At 37.6% G+C, this 27,488-nt stretch overlaps 1 protein-coding gene across 6 annotated transcripts in view; it reads right to left on the bottom strand.

Annotated features, from left to right (window-relative positions):
• Positions 1-27,488, bottom strand: part of ints2 (integrator complex subunit 2) — a 96,631-nt gene that overhangs the window by 23,175 nt on the left and 45,968 nt on the right. For all 6 annotated transcript variants that reach the window (XM_017461912.3, XM_047153657.2, XM_017461911.3 and 3 more), the window contains 7 exons: positions 23,873-23,977; positions 23,576-23,740; positions 14,512-14,713; positions 11,744-11,869; positions 11,365-11,566; positions 11,132-11,207; positions 2,564-2,796 (listed from right to left, as the gene is read on the bottom strand). In XM_017461912.3, the coding sequence (XP_017317401.1) occupies positions 2,564-2,796; positions 11,132-11,207; positions 11,365-11,566; positions 11,744-11,869; positions 14,512-14,713; positions 23,576-23,740; positions 23,873-23,977 (1,109 nt within the window). The remainder of the gene's footprint in view (positions 1-2,563; positions 2,797-11,131; positions 11,208-11,364; positions 11,567-11,743; positions 11,870-14,511; positions 14,714-23,575; positions 23,741-23,872; positions 23,978-27,488) is intronic.

The raw sequence follows: 27,488 nt of genomic DNA, 5'->3' as shown, positions 1-27,488 counted from the left end.
GCTAAAATCAATTAATAATCTAGATAAATAATCGAGATCTCAATATTGATCAAAATAATCGGGATTATCATTTTGTCCATAATCGTGCAGCCCTATGTGGTAGACAGCTAAAATAACAATAAACTTGTCAATGACCAAATATTTATGTACCAAACTGTATATGAAAGAAGTAGAGTCAACTGAATTTAAATTATACAAATTAAAGTACAAATTAAGGATGCCATGATACCTTTTCTTCCAAGAAAAAAAAAAAATCACCATGATGACATCTTTGTATTTCTAGGCTTGTTCTTTTTAATGTTAGGGAGTTCATTTTATAAAGTATAAAAGTATAATAAAGTGCATTAGCTAACTATATTAGTTACCTTGGAGCAAGTGTGCTTATAATGGAGGAAAATGAGTTTTGTTTTATGTTAGAAAAGTGCTTCTGTAAAGCTGTGAGTAAAGTATGTTTCATTGTCTTTACTGCATCAGAATTCCTTACTATCAAGTCTGATAGTGTTGGTTGCTGCTGTGAGCTGGCAGTGCTGAGTTTTATGTTTAAGTTGTTTTATCAAGTTGCATGCATTGTAGGAAGATGTGGTAGTTTCTCTTCTTGATATTTTCACATAGTCTGTGGTCTGTTTGGCTTTGATTGCCATCACTGAAATACGGACATATAGTCATTTTTTATCGACTGTCATTAGTGTGACAATGTACACTAGACTTTCATCACGTAATATCACCTGGGTGTCATACTAATACAAATCATTTTAAATTATTATTATTAATAACTATAAATTATTATTGCATAAATCTGCACATAGTAAAACATAACGACAAGGCAAAAATAAGTGTTTATGAATTTTTGCAAGTTTCTTTAAATAAATAAATAAACAAACAAACAAATAAATAAAAAAACTGAATCTGGATATAAGCCATTTTATAATCTGCAAATAATATATTTTTTTCAGATACAGATTCTTAAAATATTTCTAGCAATGTTTTATGTTTGGCACAAACTTATCTAAAAAATCCACAAAATACATAGTCAATATCAGAAATCATAAAGCACTAAGTGTAAAACAAGAAGAGATTTCCAACCTCTGTTATACAACCTAGTTTCCGGAAAAGTTGGAACACTGCGTAAAATGTAAATTAAAAACAAAATGCAAAATCGTTTAAATTCTATGTGTCATTGAAAATAATACAAAGACAACATATCAGATGTTGAAACTTAGAAATGTGATTGTTTTTTGAGATATGTATGCTGATTTGGAATTTGATGCCAGCAACATGTTTCAAAAAAATTGGGATGAGAGCTGAGTATTTCTTAAGTAAAGATGGAGAGGGGTTCACCACTCTGTGAAAGACTGCATGGGCAAACAGTTCAACAATTTAAGAATAACGTCTCTCAAAGTAAAACTGCAAAGAATTTGGGGATTTCATCATGTACGGTATACATCATTAAAAAAAAATTCAGAGAATCCAGAGAAATTTCTGTAGACAAAGGACATGGCCGAAAACCAATATTGATTGCCAGTGATCTTTTGGCCCTCAGGTGGCATGGCATTAAAAACAGACAATTCTGTAGTGGAAATCACTGTATGGCCTCAGGAACAGTTCCGGAAACCATCGTCAGTGAACACAGTTCGTTGCTGCATCAACAAATGCAAGTTAAAACTCTACCATGCAAAGAAAACACACATAAACAAGATCCAGAAACGCTGCCGCCTTCTCTGGCCCCCAGCTCATTTAAGTTGGTCTGAGGTGAAGTGGAAAACTGTCCTGTGGTCTGATGAATCAAAATTTAAAAAAAAATTTTTGGAAATCATGGACGCGGTGTCTTTCAGGCAAAAAGGGACAATCCGGCTTGTTATCAGTGCACAGTACAAAACCCAGCATCTGTGATTGTATGGGGGTGCATTAGTGCACATAGCATGGGTAACTTGCACATCTATGAAGACACAATTAATTTGGAACAATATATACTAGGTTTTGGAGCAACATATGCTGCCATCAAGACGACATCTTTTTCAGGGAAGGCCCTGCTTATTTCAGCAAGATAATGATGCATATATCAACAACATGGCTCCGTAGTAAAAGCGTCTGGGTGCTAAACTGGCCTGCCTGCAGTCCAGACCTGTCATCCATTGAAAACATTTGCCGCATTATGAAATGAAAAATACGACAAAGGAGGCCCCAAACTGTTGAACAGCGGAAATCCTATATCAAGCAAGAATGGGAAAAAATTCTTTCAAAACTAATGGTCTTCTCAGTTCGCAAACACTTACAGTGTGTTGTTAAAAGAAGAGATGATGCAATAGAGTGGTAAACATGCCCCTGTCCCAATTTTTCTTTCTTCTTACATGCTGCTGACATCAAATTCTAAATGAGCATATATTTTTTGAAAAACAATACAATTTCTCAGTTTGAGAAACATTTGATATATGTTGTCTTTGTACTATTTTCAATTAAATATAGGGTTTAAATAATTTGTAAATCACTGCAATCTGTTTTATTTACATTTTACACAGCATCTCAACTTTAACAGGTTCTAATCTGTGATTACTAGAGACATTACCTGGAAGTGCACTAGTTTGGCGATGTTGGGATCTGCAATAAACATCTGGTGCAGCAGAGAGCAAATGAGGCACTGTACTTCCCTGCTGTCACTGAGTAATCCACCCTCTTTAGCCCCCACTGGTTGGCCTTCGGCCTTCTGTGACCAGCAGGGTGCCCACAGGGCTTCTGCTTTTCCTTTCTCCTTTTCAGGAAGAACTGAAGCAGACTGTACATTCCTTAGTAAACAGGGGCCTACAGAATAGACAAAATGAAAACAATAATGTTCATAAATAGAAACACACTTTATATTACACATACATACTGTATATACACACACTCATCTGGCAATTTATTACATATAATGACCCATAATTAACCCTAGAATGCATGAACCAAAAAATCCTACACGAACACATCAAGTAGGTAAAATATCTCGTATTTTTTCAGTATTTCCTCAATGGGTGGGATAAATTAGGCAGCAGGTGAACAGTCAGTTCTTGAAGTTGATGTGTTGGAAGCAGGAAAAATGGGCAAGTGTAAGGATCTGAGCAACTTTGACAAGGGCCAAATTGTGATGGCTAGACAACTGGGTCAGAGCATCTCCAAAACGGAAGGTCTTGTTATGTATTCCCAGTATGCAGTGGTTAGTACCTACCAAAAGTTGTCCAAGGAAGGACAACTGGTGAACCAGCGACATGGTCATGGGTGACCAAGGCTCATTGATGAGCGTGGGAAGCAAAGACTAGATTGTCTGTTCCGATCCCACAGAAAAGCTACAGTAGCAAAATTGCTGAAAAAGTTAATGCCGGCTATGATAAGATGTTAGAACACCCAGTGCATTGCAGCTTGCTGACTGGTGAGAGTGCCCATGCTGACCCTTGTCCACCACCGAAAGTGCCTACATTGGGTGCATGAGCATCAGAATTGGACCATGCAGCAATAGAAGAAGGTGGCCTGGTCTGACGAATCACAATTTGATTTAACATCATGTGGACGGCTGGGTGTGTGCATCTTACCTGGGGAAGAGATAGCACCAGGATGCACTGCCGGAGGACGTAGTGTGATGCTCTGGGCAATGTTCGGCTGTCAAACCTTGGGGCCTGGCATTCATGTGGATGTTACTTTGACATGTACCACCTACCTAAACTTTGCTGAAGGCCAATTATACCCCTTCAAGGCAACAATAATTTCTAAAGGCAGTGGCATCTTTTAGCAGGATAATGGGCTCTGCAACACTACAAAAATTGTTCAGGAATGGTTTAAGGAAAATGACAGAGTTCAAGGTGTTGACTAGGCCTCCAAATCACCCAAATCTCAATCCAATCGAGCATCTGTGGGATGTGTTGGACAAACAATTCCAATCTTAAAGGATCTGCTACCAATGTATTGGTGCCAGATACCACAGCACTGCTTCAGAGGCATTGTGGAGTCCATGGCTCGATGGGTCAGAGCTATTTTGGTGGCACAAAGGGGACTTACACAATATTAGGAAGGTGGTTTTAATGCTGATAGATGTATATTCTCACAGCTAGTGTCACCCAGAAGAGGATAGGCTCTCTATTGTGTCTGGTTCCTCCATGAATTTCTTAGTCATGCCGTCTCAGGGAGTATTTCCTGGCCACTGTCACCTCTGGCTTACTCATTAGGGATAAATCTAATATAATAGTTTTAGTTTTAATTTGTTAAAAATAAATAAATAAATAAATAAATAAAATCAAGAAGAACTGAATTGATTTGATGACACCTGTTTCCGTATCCTCACTGTCACCCATGCTGTAGACTTAATTTCCTGAACCTATCCAGTCCCTTAGTTACATTTGTTGGTCCAACACGCTGAATCCAGTGACTAGCATGGTGATCTCAAGAACAGGTGTGAGTTTGCCAACTATGCCACCTCCAGTGTGAACGGTACAACTGCCTTGATACCGAGATGACTACATGGTGGAATATAAAGGTCACAACATGTCAACTTCAGAGCATATCCCAAGACATGAACCTTATAGTCTACAGTTTTGTCTTGCATGGAGCACTACTATACTTTATCTCGTGCAGTAAGTTCCTATGAAGCCATTGTTCAGACAGCAAAGCAGCAGAGTGAGAACCAAATGGCAAATTAAACTGCTACAACTCCTTGCAAAAATGATGGAATCACCACTTAGAGGATATTCACCTGGATTTTTTGCTTCATAGCAAAAATACAAAACACATATGACAACACAATTTTTGTTTAATAGATGAACATTCTGGCTTTGTGAAACATACCTTGAACAAATTAAATGTAATTATTTTAATTAATGGCACCCCCCCCCCCCCCAAAAAAAAAAAAAAAAAAAAAAATCAAGTAGCGGAAAACATTATGGAATCACTCAATGTTGAGGAAAAAATTATGGAATCATCATCAAAAAAAATTAAAATAAATAAATAACCAACAATTAATACTTTGTTGCTCTTCCTCAGGCTTTTATGACAGACATGGACTTTATTACTGAAAAACAATATTCTGAGAAGAATATTGTTTTTCATTAGTAAATTCCATGACTGTAAAGTCCATTTTTAAATTTTTTAAAGTACTAATTGTAATTTTTTTTTTCACATTTTGTGAAAAGCTTGATAACTGGTGTCAACTTTCTCAAATAGTGGTTGACAGATCAGCTTTGTAGGATGGAGCCTTGCTAAGGACAAATTTTTTAAATTTTCAACATAAATTCAAAATCAGATTGAGATCAGGACTGTTTGCTGGCCAAGTCACTGAGTTGATATGCCTTTCCTGAAGAAAAAAAAAAAACTAACACTTTTTGCTCTGTGGGAATGCATTATTATCCTGAAAAAATTCTTTATCATCAAACCTATTTTCTATCAATGGAATGAGAAAAGTGTCCAAAATTTCATTTGTGTTTTCTATCCTGACGCTTTGACATCTTCCCATTTTGTTTATACTTGCACCAAATTTTAGACACCGCTGACTGGGAACAACTGACATCTTTTACCACACTCTGTATCAGATTTCCTTCTTGAAGGCATTTTATAATCCGTTACATCGTTTCAATTGACAACTCTCTTGTTTTGGCAATTAGACAAGTTCAACAGCTCGTTAAGGTTTGTAAGCACTCTCTTAACTGCAGACTAATTTGCATTTGTAGACTTGTGCTGGTATTTGTTTTAGAAGTGCAAATTACAAGGTGATTCTTTACTGTTTCCTCAACAATGAGTGATTCCATATTTTTTTCCTCTACTTGATCTGGGAAAGTCATTAATTAAATTAATTTAATTTGCTTGAGGTGTTTCATGAAGCCAGAATGTTCAGCTATTAAACAAAAATTGTTTTGTGTCATTTCTGTGATTTGTCTATCTATCTTGCATATATTGTATATCTTGTTTATTTATTTTGTTTATTTATCTTGTTTATTTATCTGTGTATTATCTGTTTATTCTTCTTGTGTATTGAATGTATATGTTTGCACGGAACAAAAAGGAGTGGCTCTTAATTTCATTGTACATATGTATAGTGACAATAAAAGGCATTCATTCATTCATTCATTCATTTGCCATGTATGTATCACCCCCTATGTCCTTCCATATTCCACCTAGTAAACTCCGGGGTCACTGCATCGTATCCTGACATTCCATACATGCCACCACCTAAAATGTAGAAGGTCTTAACTTTCCAGATTTCAAGCACAGAGGATAGAGCTCAGTTAAGCCTTTCTCTCAACACCCTCCTACCCTCGTAACAAACTTGCCTGACCACCATAAATATGTCATTTTGCTTTACCAAATCAAAATAAATCATGCCCATCGAATAGTGCCAGCTCAAGCAGAGATTCCAGAAACAGATTTCAATAACCTAAAAGTGTGAAATCAGATGTTTGGACATTGAACCCCTCCGCCCGTTTCACAACGAAAGTGAGAAAAAAAAACATTAAATTTAGCATAAATTGAGAGTTACTATGGTTATGCATGGGAAGAGTGCCAGAGAGCCACCATCTGATTCTTTAGGCAAACCATCCGTGGCGAAAAGCCCAGACAAACAATAGGATCTACTGCTGCTGTGATACATCAAAACACTCACAATGTAAGAGCTTTGCCAAGCTCAATAAAAAAGAGAAGGTGAACTGAATCAAAGCTAAGAGAGGTGCTAGAGATCTGGCCAATTTCATTTAGCCTCTGCCTGTGGTTATAAAAATCCATGCAGAATATGTAAATCTAAACACCTTTCTGTTTTGCACCAGAGGAAGGAAGTTGGACTTGTCATTGCAGAAAGCAAGAATGTCCTGTCCTCCACAGCAGAGAGCCATTACATAGCTCAACTAAACAGGTATGGTCAAGCATTGTTGAAAATTGTCATCCTGCACTATGGAGATAAAGTGATGGATACATATGCTGTTTTACTATGGTTCAGAAAGGTCCATCCTCCTAGCCACTGCTGCACAGCATTTAGGTGTACTGGGTCAAAAATTTTAAATGTATTATACAGACAGGTCCACAAATATTTGGACAGTGAACATTTTCGTATTTTTGCCTCTGTACATCACCACAATGGATTTGAAATCCATTCAAAGCAATCAAGATGTGATTGAATTGTAGACTTTCATATTTAATTCAAGGGGTGTAACAAAAATATTTTGTTTGTTAGGCGTTTAGGAATTAAAGCTGTTAATTTATTTATTTTTTAATATAGTCCATCCATTTTCACAGGCTCAAAAGTAACTGGACAAACTAACATACAGTGCTGTGAAAAAGTATCCTGAATTCTTCTGTTTTTGTGTATCTCATACTAAATTGTTTCAGAAATTAAAAGAAAATCTAAGGTAAAACAGGCAACCTGAGTAAACACAGAATACAGTTTTTCAATGATCATGTTATTTATTGAAGCAAAAACAGTGATCCAATACCAACTGGGCCTGTGTGAAAACCAATTTGCCACCGTAGTTACCAATTCTCCAAATCTATGAAACTGCATTCATTATGGGTTTCAGCTGGACTACATGCAGCCAGCCCTAATTACAGTCAACCCTGTTCAATCAAATCAACACTTAAACAGAACTTTTTCAATAGCATGAAATTGGTTAAAAGGTCTTACCCAGTAACACACTATGCCAAAGCTGAAAGAAATTTCAGTAATGGTGAAGATGATGATTGAAATACATCAGTATAGGAAGGGTTACAAAGCTATTTAAAAGGATCTGGGACTCCAAAGAGCCACTATCTCCAAACGTAAAAACTCTGCACAGTTGTAAACCTTCCCAGAAGTGGCCGACCTTCCAAAATTCCTTCAAGAGCACAGCTACTACTCATCCAGGAAGTCATAAAAGAGTCAAGGACAAAATCAAAGGAACTACAGACCTCTCTTACATCAATAAAGGTCATTGTTCATGACTCCACTATCAGAAAAACACTGGGCAAAAATGACATCCATGCAAGGCAAGGCAAAAACCATTGCTAACCCACAAGAACATTAAGGCTCATCTGAATTTTGCCAAAACACACCCTCATGATCCTCAAACCTTTTGGGAGAATGTTCTGTGGATTGATTAGTTGAAAGTGGAACTGTTTGGAAGACAGGCATTACATCTGCCATAAACCAAACACCGAATTCCACAAAAAGAACATCATACTGACGGTCAAGCATGGTGGTGGGAGTGTAATGGTGTGGGGATGCTTTGCTGTTTCAGGGCCTGGGCAACTTTAATTGAGGGAAACATGAACCGTGCTCTCTACCAGAAAATTCTAATGGAGAATGTCCAGTCTTCAGTCTATAAGTTGAAACTCATGGGCAACTGGATTATGCAGCAAGACAATGATCCAAAGTATGGGAGTAAATCCTAGTCCTAGACGTAAGTGAAAGACTGATCTCCAGTTACCAGAAGCATTTGGTTAATAAAAATAAAAACTGTATTGTGTGTTTAGTCAGGTGCCTTCGTTTTACATTGTATTTCGTTTGAAGATCTAAAAATTTAGTATGAGATTCACAAAAACAACAAATCAGGATAGGGAAAATACTTTTTCGCAGCAGTGTATGTTAGTTTGTCCAGTTTGTTCTTGAGTGTTAACAGTGGTTTGGGGTAAACCTTCTAGATTTACATTCACAAAGGCATCTCTTGATTGAAGACTTTGGCAATGATATGCTTACCACCTCAAGAGTGTTCTTAATTTATCTAGATGTTGTGACGGGGTATTTCCTTCACCAACGAATTCTGCGATTATCCACTTTAGTTGCCTTCTGTGGTTTTCCAGGCATTTTTGGTGTTGCTGAGCTCACCAGTGCATTCCTTCCTTTTAAAAATGTACCAAATTGTTGATTTGCCTACTCCAACGTTTCTGTTATCTCTCTGATAGGTCTCCTTCACTTGCATCAACACCTATTTGGACTGCATATTGAGAATTCAGATGAACAGCTACCAAGTGGAAATTCAACACTTGGAATCAACTCCAGCCATTTCACCTCCTTGTCATGAAATAATGAAACAGGTCACACTTGGCCATGAAACTGCTTATCAGTCAATTGTCCAATTACTTTTGAGCCTGTGAACACGGAGGGACTATGTAAAAATGGCTGTAATTCCTAAACGATTAATGCAATATTTTTGTTAAATCCCTTGAATTAAAGCTTAAAGTCTACACTTCAGTCACAACTTGTGAATTGCAAATATATTGTGGTGGTGTACAGAGGCAAAATTACACAAATTGCGTCACTGTCCAAATACATATGGACTTGACTGCATGTATTATAACAGTATTATGTTAAAGGAAAAAAAAAAGTATTTACTATGTTAAACATAATGCAAGAATGATGACGGGGCAAGATGGTGATGGGGGATGAGCGCTGGTTGATGTTATTCATTATCATGATAAGGAAATATTAATATAATAATTTTTAGATCATTCTCTTGGTTCCCAGGCAGACTGCAGTCTCTGAATTACTATTACAGAATTGTAAGGATGACTCACAGCAGCTTAAGAACAGAAAAAAAGTATTTCTGTCCACTGACACAATAATTATGTTTATTCTCCATTTTAACAACCTTCAATAATGGAAGCCAAATAGTACAAGTAGATAAGCTTAGGATCTTAGGCAAGCATAGGTTTTCAGATCATTATTTTGTCTCATTTAAAATGCGTCTCGATCATCATATACGTACTTCGCCATACTATCACGTCAAATGTACATTCACATCAGCTACTTTTTTTTTTTTATCAATAATTACAGTTTTATCAATAATCTCCAACATTTATCCACTATGATTGGATCACCATCTGATTCCACAGAACCTGATCAGGCAACTGAATGCTTAGTCAACATTCCATACATGCTAGATAATGTAGCGCCATTTAAAAGAAAAAACAAGCACACTTGTATAATGATTACACACTCCTTAAACAGACTACTTGAAAATTATAACATAAATGACGTCAAACTAGTAATAAACTGGTAGTATTTAAAACAGCATGGAAAGAGAGCCTCCTGTTTTTTTTTATTTTATTTTTTTTATTGCAAGTAGGGTTGGGAATCGAAAATTTATTCCAATTCTGGAATCGGATACTTATGTCAGGAATATGATAATCCGTATAAAATAAAAATTTCAATTCCACTTGTCAATTCCTGTGTCTGCATTTTCAGATAGACAAGATTTATTATTATTTTTTTTTTAACATGTCATCTATGAGGACCCGATCTGGCGATCTGCCTCCTTCCTCACTAATCCGAGTCATGTAATCACAGATCCGATGGACCACAGGAAGTGCTCGAAAGCGTGGCTACATTTTGTGAAGTCAGAAGCTGAAAAAGCCAAGTGCAATATTTGTGATAAGCTAATCTGTCAAGAGGGCCATAATATCCCCATTGGGTGAGCTTTTTGCAGCTGCAGATGTTCCGAAAATGAAATCTGCAGAGAGCAGAATGTTGTCCATTGAGAACAAAGTGGATGCAGAACTAAAATGTACCAAGACATGCCACCTACAATGACATCTGATGGCCCTGCTGCCTGGCAGTGGAAACAAAAACCAGATATGCTTTGCTGTCAGATCTTGCTCTTCATATTTATGTTTGCAGGCCTTTTCAACCCCAAGTGAAAGGGTTTTACTATTTGCTAGTATACTTCAAATAGGAAGAAAACTAGTATACTTCCAGAAAAGGCTGATATGCTGATATGTCTTAATAATAAATGTTGAGCACTGGTGCTAACATTAGACTGCTATATTTGCACTCTTACAAACAGTGCTTAAACAAGTCCTCTGCATTTTTTTAACATTATCTTTATTTGGTTGCAGCCAACAGGTGTTGTGTATTATAAAGCACTTTAATTTAACAGTGTTGCTTACATACAGCTCTTAATGAGTGCTCAGTCTTTATGTAGACTGCTGATTTTAGTTCTGGTATTCAGCTGCAACGAAATGTTTTCCAAAAGAAAGAATAAATATTATGGATATCTACATGATTGTCTTGGTCCCCCCCCCTTTGGAATCAAAACTGGGAATCGTTAAGAATCTGAATCGATAAGCATAATCGGAATTGATAGAATTCAAATAACACCCAACCCTAAATGCAAGTATATTAAATTTTTTGTCTATTATGGTTGTCTATAGTCACCTGTTCTGCTTAGTTGTTGCTCCTCCTGAGAGGAGGGCAGACACACCTCCAACAAGATCTGCACTGCTGCACTGTCCTGCAGTGTTAAAAAACAGGTGAAATAAAAATTCAGATGATAGATTTTCCTTCTTAACAATTTACATATTCTATTAACAAAATAAACCAGTGTGGGAGAATTTAAGACAATTGCAACATTAACAGTCTATTATGCTTGCTTATGTCATGAGTGGTACCTGTGCAGCCAGTAGAGCATTTTTTAGCTCCTCCCTTGTGACCTCTGGTGTATCTGACTGACCAGCAAGCCCCAGGTTTGAGATAGTTTGATTCTGCCTCTCAAATTCGGCAGTCTCCTTCAGGTGGGCGTTCAAGTAGGCCTTGGATGCCTTCAAATAGCCGTTCAATATGTGTAACATGATATCCATCAGGGGAGGACACCTGCAAAGAAACAAGCATACATAATTTCTTTAATTAAAAAAGCATTTATAGATATTGTTCAAGGCAAATTTAAATGAAAAAAGGTGTGTGTAAATATTTTAATAGTGCTCTGGGGGAGTATCTGGATAGTACATAAATCATAAATTCAGTAGAAACATGAAAAAAATGGTCGAATACCTTAACACTCTGGGGTCACATCGTAATACAATTAGAGGGTCCACTAACAGGTCATTTTGAGTGTAGCAATGCTTCTTGAGGTGCTTAACAGATGGCTGCAAGGCATTTACTGTCATCACCCACAACCTAAGAGAAGAATGGAGAAAGAGGAATGAAAAAAGTAAGAAAATTAATTTTCTTTAAAAATAAATAAATAAAATTATATATTATATATATATATATATATATATATATATATATATATATATATATTATATATATATATTATATATATATATATATATATATATATATATATATATATATACACACACACACACACATACACACACTGTAGCGGTCTGTTTGACACTATCCCTATAAGAGGTAAAACTTACTCTTGGGGGTGGGGTGGGGGATGGGGGGGTTAACCAGGATGGGGAAAGCGGGAAGTAGTTGGCATGCCCGAAGGTCATTTGGATATATTGCATGCAGCTCACTTACTCTCCTTGCTGAAGTAATTGCCAAGATGATAGCAGTCTTTACAGAAATTAATTTAAATTTGAAATTCTATATGGTAAAAGATGGATATCCGTGACTAACACAAGCATGAGGTCCCAGGACTCTTTGATAGAGTCCACGATGCCACGATGTTGTGTCCTAGCAAAACGTCCAGGCCCTCTGGCAGGAAAACAGCCCCAAAATATTAAAGAGCCACCACCATATCTAAGTGTGGGCATGAGGTACTTTTCTATATGGCTACCTCTCAATGTGCACCAAAACCACCTCTGGTATTTATTGCCAAAAAGCTCTATTTTGGTTTCATCTGACCTAGGAACCCCATCCCATTTGAAGTTCCACTAGTGTCTGGCAAACTGAAGATGCTTGAGTTTGTTTTTGGAAGAGAGCGAAGGCTTTTTTCTTGAAACACTTCCAAGCAACTTGTGGTGATGTAGGTGACTTCAGATTGTAGTTTTCGAGAACGTCTGACCCCAAGCCAGTCTAACCCCCCCCCATGAAGTCCTGGTTGTGTTGACAGTGTGTTTTGGGTCATTGCCTTGCTGCATGACGAAGTTGCTCCCAATTAGTCACATGTTCCAATATTTTTGATCACTTGAAAAAGGGGTGGGTTCAAACAAAAGGTACCAAGTTCTAAATTGTTTAACACCTCCAGATGTAAATAGGAAATCAAAGCTGAAATTCAAATCTATCATCTCATATTCATCTTTTGAGCTCAAACCTAAACATCTTTATTGTATAGAAACAAAAGAATCGACCATATCATTCCAATACTTTCAGAGGGGACTGTATACAAGGTGAGAATAAAGGGAATGAAAGCCCTTAAAAATAGTATTTTATACAAAATACTGTCACATGGTCACCACATGACACTGTAGTCACATCTACAGTGGTAAGAAAAAGTATGTGAACCTTTTGGAATTTCATGGTTTTCTGAATAAATTGGTCATAAAATGTGATCTGAGCTTCATCTAAGTCAAGGGTATTGACAAATATAATGTGTCTAAAATAATAACACAAAAAAAATTCTGATCCCTCATGTCTTTATTGAGAACGACCATTTCGTCAGGCAAAATGACACCAAGAGCACAATGAAGACTCATCAAAGAGGTAAAGAAACAACCCCGAATGACAGCCAAAGATTTGAACGCATCATTGAAACTGGCTAACATCTCTGTTCATGAGTCTACTATACGTAAAACATTGAACAAGCAGGGTATCTAAGGCAGGACACCATGAAGGAAGCCACTGCGTACTAAAAAGAACATTGCCGCATGCCTGAAGTTTGCAAAAGAGCACAATGACACTCCACAGCGGTACTGGCAAAATGTTTTCTGGACTGATGAAACTAAAATTGAACTATTTGGAAAAACCACACAGCACTACATCTGGCGTTGAAAGGGCACGGCATATCATCATGAAAACATCATCCCAACCATAAAGTATGGCGGAGGAAACATGATTTGGGCCTGCTTTGCTGCATCAGAGCCTGCACAGCTTGCAGTCATTGAGGGGAAGATGAATTCCCAAGTATATCAGACAATTCTTCAGGATAATGTGAGAATATCTGTACATCAGCTGAAACTGTGCAGACATTGGGTGATGCGACAGGACAACGACCCAAAACACCAGAGCAAGTCCACGACAAAATGGCTTCAGAAAAACAAAATCCACCTTTTGGAGTGGCCAAGTCAGAGCCCAGACCTCAACCCAATAGAGATGCTATGGAATGACTTGAAGAGAGCCATACACATGAGACGTCCAAAGAATATCACAGAGCTAAAGCAGTTCTGCCAGGAAGAATGGGCTAAAATTCCTCCTGAACAATGTGCAGGTCTGATCCACAGCTACAAGAAGCGCCTGGTTGAGGTTATTGCTGCCAAGGTGGGGTAAACCAGTTATTAATTGTAAGGGTTCACTTACATTTTCCACTACCATTTTGAATGTTGAATGAGTCTGTTCAATAAAGGGACATGAGGGATCAGAAAATTTTTGTGTTATTATTATTTTAGGCACATTATATTTGTCAATACCCTTGACTTAGATGAAGATCAGATCACATTTTATGACAAATTTATTCAGAAAACCATGAAATTCCAAAAGGTTCACATACCTTTTCTTGCCACTGCACATAAAGGTATCCAGGTGTTGAAACACCACCACTGGCAGTTTGGACAGGTGAAATAGAATATTTTATCAATACAGATATGCATTATGCATTAATAACCAAACAAACTTATTCACAAGAAACACTCATTCCCTCAAATCACCTTCGAGGCATGACTGTATTGAGTACCATCCAGAGCTTGTTAACAGTCTGCAGCACTCTGCGGCATATGTTGTCCTCTAGCAGCAGGCCCATGTTAGTGGTCAGGGCCTCCGCATAGGGGATCAGATCCCCTGCACTCAGTAATGTCAAATACTCCAGGATCTGCAGCAGTATGTGCCCACTGAGTCTTATATTCTGGAAGGCTAAAACAAAACAAAACAAACAAAAAAAAACAACAGTCTTCACAGTAACATGAAAAAAGTACAGATAAATAGCTGGTGTACCAGACTTTAATCAAATGCTAACTGGAAAATGCTAATTCAAAGATGTATTGCAATCGCATTTGCTATGCATACATGCAACTCATCTGCAAAACACTTCCTAATGCTACAGATCAAAATATAATGCCTTTGCTATACCAGCTGTATTAAGGCTACATGATATTATCAAATAGTCATATTGCAATTACTGTGTAAAATATGGATGAGAGACAAACATATGGTCTCAAAATTCTGCTTGCTTAGTTATTAGGGAAAATCCACAAATTACTAAAAAACAACTCTCTTACAGCATCTTCTGTGAATGAAAAGAAGGGAACCAGAAAAGACTAAATTTCTCAGACCTGAAAAATGAGTTGAAAGACCTGAAAAAAAAACCCTCAGCCCTGTTAAAAAAAAAAAAAAAAAAAAAAAGACGTATTTCTTACACCTGTGATATTAAAAACCACATTTACTAATCAAATTCTAATTACATTCCCAGTACTTAACTAGGGGTATAACAATAACTTTAATAATAAATAACTTCAATAAAACACAGTTAACTTTCATAACACAATTAACACAACACCTCAAGTAGCCTCATGTACCCATTGATCTATCCATTTCTGTACTGCTTATCCTACACAGGGTTATGGGGAGCCTGGAGCCTTATGCCCAGGGGGACACTCTGGATAGGGTGCCAACACATCGGAGGGCACAACTGCACACACACACACACGCACGTACACACTACGGACAATTTAGAGATGCCAATCAGCCTACAGCACGTGTCTTTGGACTGGGGAAGGAAACTGGAGTACCTTGAGGAAAACCCCGAAGCACAGGGAGAACATGCAACCTCCACACACAGAGCAGAGGCAGGAATCGAACCGTCAACCCTGGGGGTGTGAGGCTAATGTGCTTACCACTGTGCCCCCTATGTATGATATAGTCTAATAAAAATATACCAGTAAGTAATTTTCCTTTGGCCCATTAAGACATTATGAATAAATTAATACAAATATTTTTCATTTTAATTTTATGCAGCAAGACAGCATAAAATCTTCAGTGAGATATTATACCATGTCAGTAATACGTTGTCCATCCACTGCATTAAGAACACCTGTACACTCATGCAATTATCTGCCAGTCATGTGACAGCGGCACAATTTCAGAATCAGTTAATGTTCACATCAATCATCAGAATGAAGAAAATATGATCTATTTATCTAACCATGCTACTTTGACTATAGCATGGTTAGTGGTGCCAGACAGGCTGGTTTGAGAATTTCAGAAACTGCTAGGCAGTTCTTATAACTTATAAGTATATAAAACTTATAAGCATACAATTTTCATTTTCAATCTCTACCGAACTTCACATATTTGATACAAATCCTGGCCTGTGAAGTTTTTGAGTTTTCGCTGCACGGCGTGGGCATGGCGCTCTCACAAATTTTTATGTTTCGCCACGAAACAGTAAGTTTCATGTTTTATATGAATCCTTGCCTGAGCTCATCTACATGTCAATATTCAGTTATAGTCATAGCGCCTACTGCTGGCAACAGGAAGTGACATGTTTTACACTAACTCAGACATACACTGCCTAATCTTCCCAAAACTTCATGTCTGATATGTAACTTGGCCTGAAGTCATCTGCATGCTCAATATTCAGTTACAGTCATAGTGCCACCTACTGGCAACAAGAAGTGACATGTTTTACACTGTGATGCACTCCTATCAACATATTAAAATATGCCAGTAAGTGGTATCTATGCTAGCAACATGCGACAAACATGTTACACCACACTAGCAACACTTAGGTAAGTGCTAAAACATGCTATTAATGCCACAAAACAGGAAGTTGTTATAACGCAAACATACAATGTCCATTCTGCACCAAACTTCACACATTTGATACGAATCCGGGCCTGAGGACATCTAAATGCCAATATTCAGTTATCGTCATAGCGGCACCTGCTGGCAACAGGAAGTGACATGTTTTACACTGATTTAGTCCTAACAACATATTAAAAATATGCCAGCAAATTTGAAACATGCTAGCAACATGCTAGAAACATGTTAAAACATGCTAGCAACACTTAGCTAAGTGCTAAAGCGTGATATTACTGCTATTAAACAGGTATTTGTTACAACTCAATCATACAATGACTAATCTTCCCAAAACATCCCATAATATTTGATAAGAGTGCTGGCCTGAAGATATCTACATGCCATTATTCAGTTATAGTCATAGTGCCACCTACTACCAACAGGAAATTATATGTTTTACATCATGATACACTCCTAACAATATACAATTGCTAAAAAGTGTTATAAAAATTGTAATGGCGTTCCCCTGTCAAAGCAGCCCCAACCCGCATCGGGTTGCAAGGGCCCATTCATCGATGCTTGCAGCTTTAATTATTATTATTTTTAACACATTCACCCATTTTTAGGCATTTGTCCTACGTGAAATCTCAAAACATGGCACACACATCAGACCTGCGTAAAATCAAAAACATAAGCAGTGTTTAGGCTTGGGTGTGGTCGGGGAGCTCTACAGTACCTCCAAACTGGTTGGGATAAAGTTGCTCAGAGTTGCACAAGATTTGGTATGGTTACTGATCTCCTCATGTATGAAAGTTCACTTGGTTTTATCTGACTCCACCCAACAGGAAGTCTGCCATTTTGGATGGAATGCAGGATTTAAAAAATTTCCCCACAGTGTTTTGAGGGGGTTATGATGGCTGAAAACTTATAAAAGTTTACACATACATTTGTCTTAAAATATCTTTTGTTTTGCTCTCGCAATTTGGCATACACATGCCTCATCAACTCCACAGCACCCCCTAGTTCGCAAATGAATATTTCATGCCTTTGGAATACTCAAAAACCCTTGAAACTTGGTACATTCTTCAAAGATTGGCAATATTCTATAATTCTTTTATCATTTATCCTGGGTGTGGCCAGTGGACTCCATAGCTGCCCCTAACATTTCTGAATGAGTTAATCAGAAGTTTTGATTACCACAAGTTTTGGTGGGGACATAGTGCTCACCATTACAGACATTTTTTCCATTGGCTTATATTAGCTCCGGACAACAGGAAGTCAGCCATTTTGGTTTGTTTGAAAAAATGCATGCTCTGGATTTTGACATACTCCTCCTAGGGGATTTATGTAACAGGCACCAAACATGTGCCAACATCATGCCAAGACATTGAAGATGCTAACTTGCGAACAGATTTTTGATATATCGAACGGTGTTGCCATGGCAAGACGATAAACTTATGGCATAAAAATGAGATATAGGAAGAGCTCATATCTTTGGTTTGCACTGTGATTTAGGTAAAAATGTAGATTTATATTTGATATTGGGGGCTGAACACATGGATGGGACTTTTGTGGGGCACGGTCATAGTGCCACTAACTGGCAGCAGGAAGTGTGGCCCTTTTTTACATACTTTGGAATAGCACTCCCATTTTCACCTGAAGTAGTTCAAACTTGTCTAGAATAATGTCAAGACAATGTTGATGTTACAGTTTTTCTAGACACTCAAAGCGCTTTACATAGTATGGGAGGGGAATCTCCTCAACCACCACTAGTGTGTAGCACCCACCTGGATGAAGTGACAGCAGCCATAGTGCGCCAGAACGCCCACCACACACCAGCTATTAGTGGAGAGGAGAGTGTAATGTAGCCAATTCAAAGATGGGGATTATTAGGGGGCCATAATAGAGAAGGGGCAGTGGGAGAATTTCACCAGGACACTCATGTTTGTAGTTACACGCACACTTATAGCGCTACTCTTTCACGATAAATGTCCTTGGGTTTTTTATTAACCAAAGAGAGTGGTCCTCGGTTTAACATCTCATGCGAAAAACAGTGCTGTTTTTACAGTATAGTGTCCCTGTGACTATACTAGGGGATTAGGCCCCACACAGGCCACAGGGTGAGCACCCCCTGCTGGCCTCACTAATACCACTTACATATACATACAGACATATGTTTGCCGCTTTTCTCTGGCTATGGTATGTGAGGGCCCTATGTCCCCCTGTGACAGGGAGGCCCCCCGTTGTTATTGTTTTTTTCAATAAGGTGGGGTCATACAAGTTTAGACAGTGAAAATAACATGTCAAGTGCATACTGCATTTGCATTTATATTTTGGCAGCCATTGTTCGGTGGTGTTCATGAAAATCAAACTGTAAATATATGTTTTGCAACTGAATTTTACTTGTCTTTAAAATGTGCACACAGGAACTGCAAGTGCAAGGTTGAATTAGCATTTTCAAATTAGCATTTGAATTTGAATAAAGTCTGGAAAATTCTGACAAATTGCACTGTTTTTGAAGAAGAAAAAAATCCTTCCAGTGTTGGAATATACACTCACCATCCACTTTATTAGGAACACCTGGGCATTCATGCAGTTATTTAAAACAGCCAATCATGTGTCAGTAGCACAATGCAAAAAAAAAAAATCATGCAGGGACAGGTCAAGAGCTTCAATTAATGTTCATATCAAACATCAAAATGAAGAAAAGGTTTGATCTTCGAGAGTAAGATTGTAGCATGGATGTTGGTATCAGAAGTATTTCAGAGTATTTTACAAACTGTTCATCTCCTGGGAATTTCACGCACAACAGTCTCTAGAGTTTACACAAAAAGGTGCAGAACACAAAAAAACACTGAGTGAGCAAGTTCTGTGGGTGGAAATTCCTTGATGAAAAAATGGGTCAGAGGAAAATGGCCAGATTGGTTCAAGCTACCAGGAAGGATATTTTAACTAAAATGATCACTCTTTATAAGCATGGTGAGCAGAGAAGCATCTCAGAATGCACAAAACATCGAACCTTGAGGTGGATGGGCTGCAACAGCAGAAGACTACATTGGAAGACTACTGAACTCCCGTCAGCCAAGAACAGGAATCTGTGTCCACCATGGGTATTGAATATTATTTATAAAAAATAAATAAATAAATCATCTGGCCTTTTTCCAGTTTCAGTGGGTCTGTGGCATAGAGCCACTGAAACAGGAAAAAGACCAGGTGATTTTTTTTTAAGAATAATATTCAACTGTCCAGATGTTGAAACCAAAGTGCTGTATAAGAAATATAAAACAGAATTAAGGCAAATTAAAAGAGTAAACAAAAACCAAAAAGGACCAATGAAAAATTTACCCCCCTCAATTAAAACAAAGTATACAAATAGGTCATCAAAGAGGATTTAAACACAGAAACAGAAGGCGGAAGACTATTCCAAAGCCTAGGCGCAGCCACGTAGAAAGCCCAGTCACCTTTAGCCTTAAAACTTGAATGAGGAACTGAGAGTAGTAATTGACTGGATGATCGAAGGTGTCTTGAAGCAGTGTACGAGGTGAGATCACCACAAATATACTGCGGAGCAAGTCCATGCAAAGCTTTAAAAACCAAAAAGGAAAATTTTTAAATCAACATGGAACTTGACTGGTAACCAGTGAAGGGAAGCGAGCACAGGTGTAATGTGCTCATGTTTGTTTGGGCCAGTCAGCAACCTAAATTTTGTACCAATTGCAAATGAGACTAAAATTGACCCTTGAGGGACACCACATGGTAACTAAGCCACCATAAAAGAAAAATTCCCTAAGATAACAGAGAATGTCCTGTCTTTCACATAGAAGGCAAACCACTGAAGGGCCATTTGCTGGATGCCAAACAAACACTCAAAATGATTGAGAAGAATGTTATGGTCGATCATATTGAATGCGGCACCGAGACCTAATAAAATTAAACAACGTGATCCAGAATCCATGGAGATCAAATGATCATTACTGACCTTCAACAATGCAGATTTGGTGCTGTGCAAAGGTCTAAAGCCTTACTGAAATGTATCTAGAATGTTAAGTGCATTTAGAGCTACAAATGGACAACACTCTCCAGAATCTTGGACATAAAAGGCAATTTAGAGATCGGCCTTTCATTATCGTGCATTTTCGGATCCAAGAGAGTTTTTTTTTTTTTTAAACAAGGTATGTAGAATTGCATGTTTAAAACTGCTTGGAATAATAATAAACTTTATTTTATAGAGCACCTTTAAAAGCAGCTTCACAAAAAGAATTAAAAATGATAAACGTTAATAAGAATAACAATAATAATAATAAAAGTAGACATCAGCAGTCAAATGCAAGTTTAAAAAAGTAAGTATTAAGTTAAGGTTTAAAAATACCAAAGGTCTGAACTTCCCTAAGTTCGAGAGGAAGAGAGTTCCAAAGGGAAGGAGCATAACTCCATTCGCTAAGAGTCTTAATTATAGATGTCACACTCGAGCTAACAGTTGTAAAAATGTATTTGAAAAGATGTGTAGAAAGAATATCAAGTTTATAACTGGAACACATCTTGGAGACAACATCTGCCAACTGTGCTGTGCTGAGTAAAAAAAGTTTAGAAATCCCTCACAGGTCTCTTGGGTAGCGTCCAAGAACACATCTCTCCTAGGGTTTAAAACAGAAGTGATTGTATTAAACAACACTTTTGGTCGATGTGCATTATCAGCAATTACTTTAGAGAAAAACTTTGCTTTCGCTTCCTTTACTGCTCTCAGATAGTTCGTTAAACACACCTTTAAGATGTCAACAGACCTGAAACTTGTCTTTTTCCACTTTTGCTCCGCTTTCCACCTCTCTTGTCTGAGAGCGTGGGTGATGTCATTTTACCAAAGCTGTGAGACACCCTTAACTCTCTATGGTTTAAGCAAAGCAACATTATCAAAGTGACAGTACAAGATTTATTGAAAGCTTTAACCAATGAATCAATGTCTGAGACAATAAGACATAGTTTATTAAATGTTATAAACAAAATTCTAAGAAAAGAATAGCAGTAGACGAATGAATAGACACGGAGAAACGTACAGGCTGAGAAGGAGAAGGGTGAGGATAAGGATAGACAGATTCAAACAATATAGAGTAATGGTCAGAAATGCCATCATCTAAGACATATATACTAGATACAGAGATACCCTAAGAAAGTACTAGATCTAATGTATGGTCCGTATTGTGAGTAGAACCAGTGACATTTTGCACAAAATTTAAAGACTCTGTGAGGGAAAGAAGTTAATTTACCAGCATTTTAACAGTTTTGATGGACGGCAAACGTGAATATTAAAATATCCAAGAATCAAGAGTCGATCACCATGAGACACCAGTCCAGATAGAAAGTCTGAAAACCGTTGGATGAAGTCCCTATTAAATCTTGGAGGTCTGTGCACGAGTGCACAGAAAACAGAACCCAAGACTAGAAATACATGTCCGTGGGTAGCATCCTGCATTTAAAAGAGTTTCTTAAAACAGTGGCAACGCCACCTCCTCGCCCCGATATCCATTGTCATAGCCTGGCAGCATTAAATCCCCTAGGGCCAGTGTTTCACCAAGATTCAGACAGGTCTTTGTAATGAATAAATAGTCCAATGATCGTGATATAAAAAAGCATACATGATAAAAGATTTGTTCGATAGCAATCTTGTGGGCATTTATAAGGGCCATCTTAATAATAGGCCATCTTAATAATTTGCGCTTTTAGCTGAAATAGACGATGTGTGTTTCAGCAAGCTGAGATAATCAAACTTGACCCCCTACTTCACATCAATTGTAAATTCTAGAGACTGTTGTGTAAGAAACTCCTAAATGATCAGCAATTTCTGAAACACTCAAACAAGCCCATCTGGCACCAACAACCATGCCATGGTTAAAGTCACTGAGATCATACTTTTTCACCTTTCTGATCTTTGATGTGAACATTACCTGAAGCTCTTGAAAGGTATCTGCATGATTTTTTCCATTGTGCTGCTGTCACATGGTTGGCTGATTAGATAACTGCATGAGTGTGCAGTTGTACAGGTTTTCCTAGTGGACGGTGAGTCCACTATATATTATATGGCCAAAAGTATGTGGACACCTGGCCATCACACCCATTTGTCCCCACTCTTCAGGGAGGGCTTTTAGATTGTGAAAAGTGGCTGTGGGTATATGTGCCCATTCAGCCATAATAGCTTTATTAAGGTCACCAAATGTTGTTGGATGAGAAGACATGTTTCGCAGTTGGCATCCCAGTTGGCATCCCAGTTCATCCAAAAGGTATTCAAAAGGATTGAGGTCAGGGTACTGTTCAGGTCATTCCAGTTCTTCCACACTAAATTTGGCAAATCATGTCTTTATGGACTTCACTTTGTGCACAGGGGTACTGTCATTCTGGAACAGGTTTTGGTCCCTTAGTTCCAGTAAATGGAAATCTTAATGCTACAGCATACAAAGACATTCTAGACAATTGTGTGCTTCCAACTTTGTGAGAATTTGTTTTTGGGGGAATGCCCAAAATAGCTTTAATGTTCTGGTGTCCACATACCATATAATGTAGATATGTGGTTTACAAAAAGGTTGAACAGAAAATAATAATTTCAGAAAATAAGATTCATAGATGCCCAGAGGTCAGAGATTGACAGCAACACCTAACTCTAACATCAGACACTGTAATATGTACTTGCTCACTTCAGCAACAGTTACATAGAAGTGTCTCTATTCACATTATATTAAGTCCTAGAAATGAACATCTCTGGGTACTATTTTGCCTTCAAAGTAGGCTTAAATGAGGCATGTTATTCATGGTAAGCATAAAATCAACTCTTGCTGTTATTCTTCCACACAGATGGTAATTTTACCTTTTCAAAACAATCACCAAAGGCCTTCACATCAGCTAAATCTGAAGCAACAGACTTGTCTGACTGCTTTCTTTGCAAACATATTATAGAAAATTTCCCAGGTTGAAGCTGAAAGCATGGCTCACCCTTGTGCAACTGGGCATGTGAGTACTTGCATGATGGGCTGGTGAGCAACATCTTGCGCATGAGGGGAACAGTGCCAGTCACCTCCTCCTCACAGATCCAGTCTTCCACCATGCACAGATGAGGGTAGTTGGTGGCTAAGAGACGGAGCAGAGCAGAATGCAGTCCTGAGAAAGGAACGGTATAAAGAGAGAAAGAAAATGGTTAAGTAAAGGTAACAATGATAATCATCCCCTATCTGTTTTAAATTAAATAAGAGTGAGTTATTTAAAAGTAGAAACTGTAAATGCTCATGTTACCCCCCAATTCTTGATGCAAGCCCTGAGCCTGACAGATGAGGTATTTGATAGGGATCTGGTCCATCAGGGTAGCAGAGTAGGACTTTGGCTTCTTCTGCATCAAGACTGAAGAAGAAAAGCATGGTTGGTTAATTATCCATCAAAGCAACCTATGCAGAAAATTTTTCACTTGCTCTGTGGTACAGTAATTAGTATCTTTTTTCTGATTGCTGGTACTGATTGACCTCATCCATTGAAGCTCCTTAGATTTTGATAACCATAGAAAGCGGTGTGCCACTTGAATTTTGTAGAGCTTTTGACATGTGCCCATCCTGTATATTAGCTTACTTACAGTGCCCTCCACTAATATATAAAGGAATATACTGCATTCTAGCACAATAATCTTATCCTATCTGTAAAATATGGTGGTGGCTTCATCTAGGCCAGGATGTCTTGCCATCATTGATGGAACAATGAATTCTGAATGATAATAATTCTAAAGGAAAAGGTCAGGACACCTGATTGTGGTGTGAATCTCAAGAGAAATTGTCATGCAGCAAAACAACGACCCTAAGCACACAAGTTGTTCTACCAAAAAATGGTTAAAAGAAGAATAAATGTTTTGGAATGGCCAAGTCACAGTCCTGACCGTAATCCAACAGAAATGTTGTGGAAGGAACTAAAGCAATCAGTTCATGTGAGGAAACCCACCAACATCCCAGAGTTGAAGATGTTCTGTACTGAGAAATGGGCTAAAATCAGTTAAAAACCCAGTGTGCAGGACTGATCAACACTTACCGGAAATGTTTATTTGCAGTTATTGCTGCACAAGGGAATATACCGAAATACCGAAAGCAAAGCAAAGGTTACACATACCGAAAACAAAGTTTCACATACTTTTGCTATTAACAGATATGTAATGTTGGAACATATTCCTCAATAATTCCTCAAGTAATTGACCAGATATTTTTGTCTGATTTGTTTAATTGAGTTCTCCTTGGCTACTTTTAGGACTTGTGTGAAAATCTGATGATGTTTTAGGTCTTATTTATGCAGATATATAGAAAGTTCTGAAGGGTTCACAAATTTTCAAGCATCAATGTAGGTGTCTTGGTAGCCTCCCTGGTAATTTTCTGTCTTGTCCTTTTGTAAACTTTGGAGACTGTTCTTGTTCATGTCACTGTGGTGCTGCATTTTCTTCACTTGTTGATGGCCTTCACGGTGTTCCATGGTATATCTCATGTTTTGGAAATTCTTTTATACGCATCTAGTACAGTGCTGCTGCCCCACACCAGATACCGTCTGTTACTTTTAATAGTGACCCCACCCCCAATAATTAATCTTGGTTTCATTTTTAACAGGGGTATGTACATAGGGCTGCATGAATATGGCCAAAATGATAATCTTGATTATTTTGGTCAATATTGAGATCTCGATTATTTATCACAATTATTAATTGATTTTAGTGACAACATATTTTTATTGCACTTTCATATTTATTAAGTTTTCTCATGCCACAATATAACACACAAGTAGGTATGAGAAAACTTGAGCTGGTCAATTATGACAGAATTTAGGAATATAGTGTGAGCCATGACATTAATTTACCTTCTGATAAATAAAATTTACAGTTAATTAAACAGACTGCGTACAAAAAACAACAACCGTTAACCTGTTCCTCCTTGTAAACAAATACAATAAACATAAATGTTCAGTGTTTGAAGTCTGCTCCTCTTAAATATATTTAAAGCTACACTATTAGACATTTTCCATTCATGGTCATGGTTCTGGGCTGGAGTCAGTTCTCGAACCACTCTGTGTATACTGTGCATATATCTGAATAATCTCATATAGGATGTGATTGGGGAGTTCATTTACCTGTCAGAATGCAAAGCACTTTAGTTTAATGGTGTTCATTACTAATGCTCCGATCAGGATCTTTACAGCCGATCCAGATACCAATCTTGCTTTGTTTAAACTTTAATCAGGAGATCTGTCATAAACAGTTTAATGTAATCTCTCTGCTCATGGTCACTGTTAATTGAGTTAAAATAATAGCAATGAGATAATGTTGGTTAATTGATAAACAAGCATAAAATATTTATTTTTAAATATCGTAAAACTAAGAGAGAGTCCTAATTAAAAGTAGACTAACACAAAAATGATCCATATAAGGAAAAAGGCTAATAGCTTTCTAAGGAAAGGGCGTACTAAGCTTAATGTCAAATTAATATTAAATTGAACCCATAGTAATTAAACCTTATTTAATTTCTCATTTCATTGATATTTAATGTAATTATTATTATCTATTTTTATATTAAATGATTTATTTATAACTAAGCACATTTTCTGTCTTTACATTTTATTAGTTTTATCTTTGTTTGTTTATCAGTTTTAGATTGGTTCCCCCAGTACAGTGTCCATGTCTGCTGATAACATTGTGTTTTGGGGAGATCAAATCAAAACATGGATACTGGAGTTGACTTTTCTAGTCATATCTGGGAACCGTGAGTTTAAATTAAGTGAATTAGAGTTATTGAAGGAGAGCAGCAGCGTACTTTATATTTACAGACTGAACAGTATCTACTCTTGATTATGATTGGTGAGGAATTTTTTTAATAAAGAAGTTTGAATTAAACCCACCTTGCAGCATTAGCATTATTATTAATTTACTCCACGCGAAGCCACTGTCTCTACACGAGCAGGTGCAAGTTCAGGTCATTTTGCAGGATCAATAAAAGATCGGGAAGTTGAAGCAGATGATGTACACAGTTATTTGCCATCATAATGGCTCCTTTGCAGTATTTCCACACTTGTTCGGTTGACTGGTGATGAAAAGCAGTGTGAAAGTAACTGTTGCTTGGTGTAGATGCATTTTGGAGTTTTTAATCCCGATTGTATTATACAACTCCGAACAGGTCACTCGTACAGGTGCGAATAAATATTTATTCATAGTCACACAAGATACTTTTCCGTCACAAATGTGAGTGAAATGGTCGCAATGTAGAGCCCTGAGTTTATCTGCAAAGTTTTTTCCCGTTCGGCATGATGACGTTTAATGTCCCTGAGAACCTCTGTAGTGCCATTTAGCATCATGTTAATCTCATGATTTCTCCTTGTGCAAGGCACTGGAGCTCGAAGTGAAGCTGGCAGCTCGAGGGCTAAAATGCTAACTCTGTTTCGGGGTTTTGGCACTACAAAATGACGTCATCCCTGCGCCGCTCTATGGTGATTGTAAGTGTAGGAAGCGCTTGATTTGATCTGCAGCAGAGTTTTCTATTAGCGGAGGACGAACTTTGAACGTTAATATCACAGTCGATCATGTTCATTTAATCGTTGGCAGTCAAAATCGTAATCGCGATCAATATTCAATTAATTGTGCAGCCCTATATGTACATACAGCCTTCAAATCCTAAACACACACTGTATGAACATTTGAGCCTTTATAGTTAGCTAGATATAGTGAACAAACTATTTTGTTCAAACTAAACCAATCCATAGCTACAGTTTGCAGAAGCTCCCAACTGACAGTCATTCTCACTCAGCTTATATCAGTTTTAGCCTTGTTAGTCATGAAAAGCCAATAAGAAAATTTATATTTATTAAAAAAAAAAAAAGATGAGACTGAAATATATTG

Source organism: Ictalurus punctatus, chromosome 16 (genome assembly GCF_001660625.3).
Source record: "Ictalurus punctatus breed USDA103 chromosome 16, Coco_2.0, whole genome shotgun sequence".
Lineage (NCBI taxonomy): Eukaryota > Metazoa > Chordata > Actinopteri > Siluriformes > Ictaluridae > Ictalurus > Ictalurus punctatus.
This window is presented reverse-complemented; position numbering and strand designations above follow the sequence as displayed.